General features: G+C 56.0%; 1 protein-coding gene across 1 annotated transcript; it reads right to left on the bottom strand.

Moving 5' to 3' along the window:
- Positions 1-5,193: 5,193 nt before the first annotated feature.
- Positions 5,194-10,221, bottom strand: LOC121866286 (protein roadkill-like; the record flags this gene model as incomplete). The annotated part of the gene is made up of 2 exons (XM_042365903.1): positions 5,194-5,765; positions 9,734-10,221. Coding segments are annotated over 2 exons (1,060 nt in total), but the record flags the coding sequence as incomplete, so codon positions are not given.
- Between the last annotated feature and the right edge of the window lie 285 nt (positions 10,222-10,506).

A 10,506-nucleotide genomic window follows, 5' to 3' on the forward strand; every position in this document is an offset into this window, starting at 1 on the left:
TTTATATTGTAGAGTTACGTGATGTTATATCTCGCACTCAGGATGGGATGGATGGAAACTCTAGGTGGTGGTTTTCTTATATAAAATATATTATATACAAGACAGTCTGGTGCTGGAGATGCCGTGTGGTAAGAAGTTTGCTCAGAAGACACGTTGGGTGAGTTGCGTGCTGAAGGGAGTAGCTGTGCAGGAGCTTCGTTAGAGATGATGTGCGTGTTGCTGGCCTCAAGGTTGAATGCCCCACACGTTCCAAGTTTAGAAGCTCCAAAAGTTGTTGGTTGCGAAAGGCAGAGCGGGGAAGATGACAGAGGAAGGGAATTGTAGTGGGAGAGATAGTGCCGTGGCTTTACACGATTGCGTTTATTTGGTTAGCGCATAGCGCACGTATTGGGTTTTTGTCTGTGTGTTGGTGTGTGATCCTCGGGTCACCACTCCTCGGATTGTGTTAGTTCCAAGTTAAGAAGCTCCAACAACTTTCCCTGAATACGAATTCGCAACCTTTCGATTTACACCAGGTACCTACTTTACTGCTAGGTGAACAGGGACCAAGGGGGCTAGGAAGAGTGTCCAAACAACTTCCACCTGCCCGGGAATCGAACCCGTGACATCTTGCTTGCGAGGAAAGAGCGGTACCGCTTCTACCACAAGCACCCCTATATATACAGCAGCCGGGAGTAAACCCGTGGGAACTGGTCGGTTGCTGGACTCCGTTGCTAGGGTAATCGGCTACGTTTATCAGATGTAAGGAAGAGTATCGCAGGTGGCGACCCCCACCCCATGAGAACCTCGGTGGTGGTTGAGCTCCGTTGCTATGGTATTTGGCTACGCTTTTGTATGGGAGAGATCCACTACAATACTCCCCCTCCCCTCCGAGCGCTGCAGGAGACTTGTTGTCGGCAGGGTTGTATCTCACATGTGAGACATAACGGGCAGGGGTGTGGACGACTCGGCCGCTACGGGTGACGAATTCCGTCTAGTAATACAGAACCTGTGGGAGAATCAGGGGGAGAAGGAGGGTTGTGGATTAGAGAAGGTTGTACAGGAAATGGTTGCTGTGCTGCTGCCGCGGCAGGAGCAAAGTCCTCAGGGTCACTGTCTGGGTCCACGTCAGGAGCAGGGTCCATGACAGCGGCAGGGTCCACGACAGCGGCAGGGTCCCCGACAGGAGCAGGGTCCACGACAGGAGCAGTAGGTACCTGAGGATGAAAAGAAGGTGCCCAGAAATGTTGTGGACGGGGGTGTTGCTGTAAGTGGTAACTGTGGGCAGACTGGCGTAGGCGTAGTTTGTTGGGGGTAATGCTGAGCTGGAGACCCAACGGGTAAGATGGCCGGCTTCACTCGATCAATGCTGACGGTGTCGTGTCTGCCATGGCGGATGATCGTCAGAAACTTCGCTGAACGTGCAAAAACCTGGAAGGGCCCGTCGTAGGGGCGTTGAAATGGGTTGCGGTGAGCATCGCGCCTGACGAAAACATACTCGGCGTTGAGTAGAGCAGGAGGGATGTGTTCAGGGCGCCGGGAAGGCTGGCGTGGGGCAGTGGCTCTGAATGCAGAAACTGCTTGTCGTAGGTTTTCCAGCAGGTCGTGACGGACGGCAGCAGTGGAATCGTCGAGGTAAGGAGGGAGTGAAAAGTCTCCAGGTAGGCGAAGGGGCTCGCCTAGGGTAATCGGCTGAGCTTGTCAGATGTAAGAAAGAGTATCGCAAGTAGCGACCCCCCCGTGAGAACCTCGCTGCGGTTGAGCTCCGTTGCTATGGTATTCTGGCTACGCTGTTGTAGGGGAGGGATCCTCTTCAATATTTCCTCTACTCCTTCACACACTCTTGAATCAGGTGATGTTTGTTGATATGAATATTTATGTATAGACTACCTATCACATAATCTTGTCATGAGTACATATTGTAGTAATGGTAACTAGTCATCCATAATCTCATTAAATGGAAAGTACAGTATAGATTCTCCCTTCAGTTACTGCCATATATTAAAGCTGTGATATATACCTCGTATATTCAATAACATGTATTGAAAGATACTAACATATTGTGGTGTATGCTAATAACCACAAACGAAAAAGAAAACATGAAGTTCCCAAGTGCTTTCTTTTTTTGTTTCCTCTGTAGTTATGTGCATATACAGTACATGGGTAACACACCTACAGTGAGTTATTCACATACTGTACTGTGATAGTTAATATTTCAGACGTAAACAGACTTATTAATCATACCAATGTGTTTCAGATACAGTGGTTCATTACCCAAGATGGGGAACAAGACCATCCTGATAATAAATACAATGGGAAGAAGAACTTTGTGGGGCTGGATGTTGAGCAGGAGTGAACTCAACCTATTTACTGGATAAGTCATTTTTGAGAGAAGTTCTGCTGTGTGATATACTGTATACTTTACCTTGAGGGTCTTAGCTCTGTACTGTTAAGGTCTTGTGGAAATTTAACCAACCAACACCTGACTGAATTCTTTTAAATTAGGTTCATTAGTTTTGGTCGGGTTGATAGGTTTTGCCTGTTTTAAAGAACTGCTTGATACCACAGCTGTCATTAGGGAAAAGACCATAATGGTGACTTTATCAATTATCAAATACTGTGTTGATTTTTGCCTTATTCACAGCCTCAACTACCAATGAATCACTAGACAACAGTGAAAGGACAACAGAGCAGCAGTGACCCTTCTACTGCCGTCACGATCACTCATCAGCGCCCTGAAGAGAATGTGGTGTTGGGAGACCCTACAAGAACCTTCTTGTCCACCAGCTTCTTGAGGGGCACTGTCCATGAATACAATTGTAAGTATAGTGGCACTGTCCATGAATACAATTAGAAGTACATCACAATACAGTACAGTACAGAACAGTACAGTACAGTACAGCACAGCACAGCACAGTACCTTCCTAAAACAAATTGTTCTTGCCAATAAGAAATTAAAATATAATGAGTTTAAACTGAGTACAGTATTTTATACATGCATTAGGATATATTCTAACTGCTATGATAGCTGTGGTATGATATGGTATTCCCCTTCCTGAATACCAGATCAGGAATATGAAGGGGGTAAAGTGTGCGTGTGTGTGCGTGTGTGCTTGCGTGCGTGTTTGTTTGTTTGCTTGCGTGAAAAGACTCGTTAGTGGTTGTTGCGTGTATGCCAGTGAAGGCTGCATGGACCTGTTAGAGGCAGTGTGGTGCCGCTAGAGGCTGTGTGGTGCCGCCAGAGGCTGTGTGGTGCCGCTAGAGGCTGTGGGGTGCCGCCAGAGGCTGTGTGGTGCCGCCAGAGGCTGTGTGGTGCCGCCAGAGGCTGTGTGGTGCCGCCAGAGGCTGTGTGGTGCCGCCAGAGGCTGTGTGGTGCCGCCAGAGGCGTGCCGCCAGAGGTTGTGTGGTGCCGCCAGAGGCTGTACTGCCAGAGGCTGTGTGTGGTGCTGCCAGAGGCTGTGTGGTGCCGCCAGAGGCTGTGTGGTGCCGCTAGAGGCTGTGTGGTGCTGCTAGAGGCTGTGTGTATCATAGAGGCTGTGTGGTGCTGCCAGAGGCTGTGTGGTGCTGCTAGAGGCTGGGTGTGGTGCCGCCAGAGGCTGTGTGGTGCCGCCAGAGGCTGTGTGGTGCCGCAGAGGTCTGTGGTGCCGCCAGAGGCTGTGTGGTGCCGCCAGAGGCTGTGTGGTGCCGCCAGGAGGCTGTGTGGTGCCGCTAGAGACTGTGTGGTGCCGCAGAGGCTGTGTGGTGCTGTTAGAGCCTGTGTGATGCTGTTAGAGGCAGTGGATGCTGTTAAGGCCGTGGTGCTGATAGAGGACGTGTGGTGCTCCAGAGGACGTGTGGTGCTGCTAGAGGACGTGTGGTGCTGGCTAGAAGGTTGCTAGAAGTCAGTAGGATGCTGCTAGAGTCAGTGTGGTGCTGCTACAGTCAGTGTAGTGCTGCTAGGCTGCGGTGGTGCTGTTATGAGCCGTGTAGTGCTGTTAGAAGCTGCGTGATGCTGCTGAAGCTGTGTGGTGCCGATAGAGGCTGTGTGGTGCCGCTGGAGGTTCTGTGGTGCCAAATATGATGCCGCCAGAGTCAGTGTGGTGCTGGCGTCAGTAGTGCTGCTGGCTGTGCAGTTAAGAGCCGTGGTGCTGCTAGAAGCTGTGTGATGCTGCTAGAAGCTGTGTGGCGCTGTTAAGAGTCGTGTAGTGCTGCTAAAAGCTGCGTGCTGCTGCCAGAGCCCATGGTGCTGCTAGAAGCTGCGTGTGCTGCCAGAGGCTCTATGGTGCTGCTAGAAGCTGTGTGGTGCTGCCAGAAGCTGCGTGTGCTGCCGTTAGAGGTCCGCGGTGCTGCTAGAAGCTGTGTGGTGCTGCTAGAAGCTGGTGTGCTGCCGCTAGAGGCTCTATGGTGCCGCCAGTAGCTGGTGCTGCTAGAAGCCGTGTGCCGCCAGAGGTCCTGCTAGAAGCTGTCATGATGCTGCGAGTCAGTGGTGCTGCTACAGTCAGTGGTGCTGCTGGGCTGTGTGGTGCTGTTAAGAGCCGCGTAGTGCTGCGTAGAAGCTGCGTGGCTGCTGCGAGGCCGCGGTGCTGCCAGAAGCTGTGTGGTGCCGCAGAAGCCGTGTGCTGCTGCCAGAGGCCATGGTGCTGCCAGAAGCTGTATGATGCCGCTAGAGTCAGTGTGGTGCTGCTGCAGTCAGTGTAGTGCTGCTAAAGGCTGTGTGGTGCTGTTAAGAGCCGTGTAGTGCTGCTAGAAGCTGTGCGATGCTGCTAGAAGCTGTGTGGTGCTGCTAGAGGCTGTGGTGCCGCCAGAGGCTGTGTAGTGCCGCCAGAGGCTGTGGCACCGCTATAGGCTGTGGGTGCCGCCAGAGGTCTATGGTGCCGCTAGAAGCTGTATGATGCTGCTAGAGTCAGTGGTGGTGCTGCTAACAGTCAGGTGTAGTGCTGCCAGGCCGTGGTGCTGTTAAGAGCCGCGTATGCTGTTGAAGCGTGATGCCGGCAGAAGTCTGTGGTGCTGCCAGGCTTTCTATGATGCTGCCAGAAGCTGCATGATGCTGCCAGAGTCAGTGTGGTGCTGCTACAGTCAGTGTTGTAGTGCTGCTAAAGGTCGTCAGCGTTGTGCCGTTAAGAGTCGTAGTGCTGCCAGAAGCTGTGCGGATGCTGCTATGAAGCTGTGTGGTGCCGATAGAGGCTGTGTGGTGCCGCCAGAGTGGGTGGGTGTCGCAAGAGGGTGCGGGTGCCGCTAGAGGCTGTGTGGCACCGTTAGAGCTGTGTGGTGCCGCCAGAGGGTGCGTGGTACCGCCAGAGGCTGTGTGGTGCCGATAGAGGCTGTGCGCTGATAGAAGCTGTGTAGGACTGCCAGAAGCTGTGTGGTGCCGCTAGAGGCTGTGTGGTGCTGCTTGAGAATGTGTGTAGTGCTGCTAGAGGATGTTTGGTGCTGTAAGGCTGTGTGGTGCCCTATAAGCTGTGTAGCACTGCTAGAAGCTGTGTGGTGCCGATGGAGGCTGTGGGCTGCCAGAGGCTGTGTGGTGACGCTGGAGGTTCTGTGGGTGCCGCTAGAGGCTGTGGTACCGTTAGAAGGTGTGCCGCCAGAGGTTGTGGTGCCGCCAGAGGCGGTGTGGTGTCGCAAGAGGGTGCGGTGTCGCGAGAGGCTGTGTGGTACCGTTAGAAGCTGTGTGGTGCCGCCAGAGGGTGCACCGCCAGAGGCCGGTGTGGTGCCGATACAGGCTGTGGTGCTGCTGATAGAAGGTAGCACTGCCAGAAGCTGTGTGGTGCCGTTAGAGGGTGTGGTGCCTAGAAGCTGTGTGAGTGCTGCTAGAAGATGTGTGGCCGTTAGAGGACGTGTGGTGCCGTTAGAGGGTGTGTGGTGCCGTTAGAGGTGTGTGGTGCTGGCAGAAGCTGTGGTGCTGCTAGAGGCTGTGTGGTGCCGCTAGAGGCTGTGTGGTGCCGCAGAGGACGTGTGGTGCCGTTAGAGAGAGGTGTGGTGAGGCTGTGTAGTGCTGAAGCTGTGTGGTGCCGCTAAAGGCTGTGGTGCCGCTAGAGGACGTGGTGCCGTTAGGAGGTCTGGTGCCGATAGAGGCTGTGTGGTGCTGCAGAATCTGTGTAATGTTGCCAGAAGCTGTGTGGTGCCGCTGTTGAGGCTGTGTGTGGTCATAGAGGCTGCCGCTGTGTGGTGCTGCTAGAAGCTGTGTGATGCCGCTGCAGAAGCTGCAGAAGTCGTGTGAAGCTGTGTGGTGCCAGAGGTTGTGTGGTGCTGCTAGAAGCTGTGTGTGCTGCGAGCTGTAGCACTGCCAGAAGCTGTGGTGCTGCTAGAAGCTGTGTGGTGCCGCTAGAAGCTGTGCAGCACTGCCAGAAGCTGTGGCCGCCAGAGGCCGTGTGGTGCTGGTAGAGGCTGGGGTGCCGCTAGAGGCTGTGGGTGCCGATAGACGCTGTGGTGCTGCTAGAAGCTGTGTGCGCCTAGAAGCTGTGTGGTACTGCTCGATGTGTGTTGCTCCTAGAAGCTGTGGTGCTGCCAGAAGCTGTGTGGTACAGCTGGAGCGTGTTGCTGTAGAAGCTGTGTGGTACAGCTCGGAGCTGTGTGTTGCTGCTAGAAGCTGTGTGTTGCTGCAGAAGCTGTGTGTTGCTGCTGGAAGCTGTGCAGTGCCAGAGGACGTGTCGTACTGCTAGAGGCCGTTTCTGTGCTGCTAGAGGCCGTTTTGTGCTGCTGGAGGCTGTGTGGTGCTCCAGAAGCTGTGTGGTGATCCTAGAAGCTGGTGTTGCTGCTAGAGACTGTGCGGTACCGCTAGAGGTTGTGTGGTGCCAGCTGTGTGGTGCCGCCAGAGGCTGTGTGGTGGTGCTAGAGGGTGTGTGGTGGTGCTAGAGGATGTGTAGTGCCGCTAGAGGCTGTGTGGTGCCGCTAGAGGCTGTGTGGTGCCGCTAGAGGCTGTGTGGTGCTGCGAGAGGCCGGGTGGTGCTGTAGAGGTTGTTTGGTGCCGCCAGAGGCTGTGGTGCCGCCAGAGGTTGTGTGGGTGCCGCTAGGAGGCTGTGTGTGGTGCCGCCAGAGGCTGTGTGGTGCCGCTAGAGGCTGTGTGGTGCTGCAGAGGCTGTGGTGTTGCCAGGATGTGGGTGCTGCTAGTGGCTGTACTGGAGGGGGTGTGGTGCCAGAGGCTGTGGTGGTGCTGCTAGAGGCTGTGGTGCTGCCAGAGGCTGTGTGGTGCTGCAGAGGCTGTGTGGGTGCTGCCAGAGGCTGTGTGGTGCTGCAGAGGCTGCGTGTGCTGAGAGGCTGCGGCTGCAGAGGCTGTGTGGTGCCGCTAGAGGTTGTGTGGTGCCGCCAGAGGCTGTGTGGTGCCGATAGAGGCTGTGTGGTGCCGCAGAATCTGTGTAATGCCGCAGAAGCTGTGGTGGTGCCGCTAGAGGACGTGTGGTGCCGTTAGAGAGTGGTGCTGCTAGAGGCTGTGTGGTGCCGCCAGAGGCTGTGTGGTGCCGCTAGAGGACGTGGTGCCGCTAGAGGACGGTGGTGCCGTTAGAGGCTGTGTGGTGCCGATAGAGGCTGTGTGGTGCTGCTAGAATCTGTGTAATGCTGTGAAGCTGTGTGGTGCCGCTAGAGGCTGTGTGGTGCCGATAGAGGCTGTGTGGTGCTGCTAGAAGCTGTGTAGCACTGCTAGAAGCTGTGTGTGCCGCTAGAAGCTGTGTGGTGCCGCCAGAAGCTGTGTAGCACTCCAGAAGCTGTGTGGTGCCGCCAGAGGCTGTGTGGTGCTGGTAGAGGCTGTGTGGTGCTGGTAGAGGCTGGGTGGTGCCGCCAGAGGCCGTGTGGTGCCGATAGACGCTGTGTGTGCCGCAGAAGCTGTGTCGTACTGCTCGAAGCTGTGTTGCTCCTAGAAGCTGTGTGGTGCTGCGAAGCTGTGTGGTGCAGCTCGAGCTGTGTGTTGCTGCTGAAGCTGTGTGGACAGCTCGAGCTGTGTGTTGCTGCTAGAAGCTGTGTGTTGCTGCTAGAAGCTGTGTGTTGCTGCTGGAAGCCGTGTGGCACTGCTAGAGGACGTGTCGTACTGCTAGAGGCCGTTTCTGTGTTGCCAGAGGCCGTTTTGTGCTGCTAGAGGCTGTGTGGTGCTCCTAGAAGTTGGGTGGTGCTCCCAGGAAGCTGTGTGGTGCTCCAGAAGATGTGTGGTGCTGCAGACCGTGCGGTACCGCTAGACTGGGTGCGGTACCGCTAGAGACTGTGCGGGTACCGCTAGAGGCTGTGTGGTGCCGCCAGAGGCTGTGGTGCCGCCAGAGGTGTGTGTGGTGCCGCCAGAGGCTGTGTGGTGCCCCAGAGGCTGTGTGCTGCCAGAGGGTGTGGGTGGTGCTAGAGGGTGTGTGGTGGTGCTAGAGGGTGTGTGGTGCTGCTAGAGGATGTGTAGTGCCGCCAGAGGTTGTGTAGTGCCGCAGAGGCTGTGTGGTACCGCCATAGCTGTGTGGTGCCGCCAGAGGACGTGGGTGATGCAGAAGCTGTGTGGTGCTGCTAGAGGCTCTATGGTGCTGCTAGAAGCTGTATGATGCTGCTAGAGTCAGTGTGGTGCTGCTACAGTAAGTGTAGTGCTGCTGCCTTGTGTGGTGCTGTTAAGAGCCGTGTGCTGGCAGAAGCTGTGTGATGCGGAAGCCGTGGTGCCTGAGGTTCGTGGTGCCGCTAGAGGCCATGATGCTGCTAGAGTCAGTGTGGTGCCGCCACAGTCAGTGTAGTGCTGCTAAAGGCTGTGTGGGTGCTGTCAGAGCCGTGTAGTGCTGCCAGAAGCTGTGATGCTGCCAGAGGACGTGTGGTGCCGATAGAGGCTGTGTGGTGCTGCTAGAGGCCATTAAGGATGCTGCAGAGTCGTGCGTGGTGCTGCTGGTGCGGGGCGTAGTGCTGCTGTGTGGCTGTGTGGTGCTATTAGGGGATGTAGTGCTGCTAGAAGCTGTGTGGTGCCGCTAGAAGCTGTGTGGTGCTGCTAGAGGCTTTATGGTGCTGCTAGAAGCTGTATGATGCTGCCGAGTCGTGTGTGGTGCTGCTGCAGTAAGTGTAGTGCTGCTGTTGCTGTGGTGCTATTAGGGAGCCGTGTAGTGCTGCAGAAGCTGTGGTGCTGCTAGAGGTTCTGTGGTGCCGCTAGAAGCTGTATGATGCTGCTAGAGTCAGTGTGGTGCTGCTACAGTCAGTGTAGTGCTGCTAAAGGCTGTGTGGTGCCTTAGGAGCCGTGTAGTGCCGCAGAAGCTGTGTGGTGCTGCCAGGAAGTCTGGTGCTGCTAGAGGTTCTATGGTGCTGCTAGAAGCTGTATGATGCTGCCAGAGTCAGTGTGGTGCCGCTACGCTCAGTGTAGTGCTGCTGGGGCCGTGTGGTGCTGTTAGAGAGCCGTAGTGCCAAGCGAAGCTGTGTGATGCTGCCAGAAGCTGTGTGGTGCCGATAGAGGCTGTGTGTGGTGCCGCTATAGAGGCTGGGTGGTGTCGCAAGAGGGTGCGTGGTGCCGCCAGAGGCGTGTGTGGCACCGTTAGAAGCTGTGTGGTGCCGCCAGAGGGTGCGTGGTACCGCAGAGGCTGTGTGGTGCCGATAGAGGCCAGGTGCCGCTGGAGGTAAAGCGTGTAGTACTGCCAGAAGCTGTGGTGGTGCCGCTAGAGGCTGTGTGGTGCTGCTGAGAACGTAGTGCCGCTAGAGGATGTTTGGTGCTGGTAAGGCTGTGTGGTGCCTTGGCGTTGTGTAGCACTGCTAGAAGCTGTGTGGTGCCGATGGAGGCTGTGTGGTGCCGCCAGAGGCTGTGTGGTGCCGCTGGAGGTTCTGTGGAGCCGCCAGAGGCTGGTACCGTTAGAAGCTGTGGTGCCGCTGGAGGCTGTGGTGCCGCTAGAGGCTGTGTGTCGCAAGAGGGTGCGTGGTGCCGCTAGAGGCTGTGTGGTACCGTTAGAAGCAGTGTGGTGCCGCCAGAGGGTGCGTGGTACCGCTAGAGGCTGTGGTGCCGATAGAGGCTGTGGTGCTGCTGATAGAAGCTGTGTAGTACTGTTAGAAGCTGTGTGGTGCCGCCAGAGGCTGTGTGGTGCTGCTTGGAGAATGTGTAGTGCTGCTAGAGGATGTTTGGTGCTGGTAAGGCTGTGGTGCTCCCATAAGCTGTGTAGTACTGCTAGAAGCTGTGGGTGCCGATAGAGGCTGTGGTGCCATAGGCCGCGGTGGTGCCGCTGGAGTTCTGTGGTGCCGCGGAGGCTGTGTGGTACCGTTAGAAGCGTGTGGTTCCGCCGGGGCTGTGGTGCCGCCAGAGGCTGTGTGGTGTCGCAAGAGGCTGCGTGGTGCCGCTGGAGGCTGTGTGGTGCGTTAGAAGCTGTGTGGTGCCGCTAGAGGTGCGTGGTACCGCTAGAGGCTGTGTGGTGCCGATAGAGGCTGTGTGGTGCTGATGAAGCTGTGTAGCACTGCTAGAAGCGTGTGGTGCCGCTAGAGGACGTGTGGTGCCGTTAGAGGGGTGTGTGGTGCCGTTAGAAGCTTTGTAGTGCTGCTAGAAGATGTGTGGTGCCGCTAGAGGACGGTGGTGCTGTTAGAGGGTGTGTGGTGCCGTTAGAGTGTGTGTGGTGCTGCTAGAAGCTGTGTGGG

This window comes from Homarus americanus, unplaced genomic scaffold, assembly GCF_018991925.1.
Source record: "Homarus americanus isolate GMGI-L3 unplaced genomic scaffold, GMGI_Hamer_2.0 scaffold52716, whole genome shotgun sequence".
Classification (NCBI taxonomy): domain Eukaryota; kingdom Metazoa; phylum Arthropoda; class Malacostraca; order Decapoda; family Nephropidae; genus Homarus; species Homarus americanus.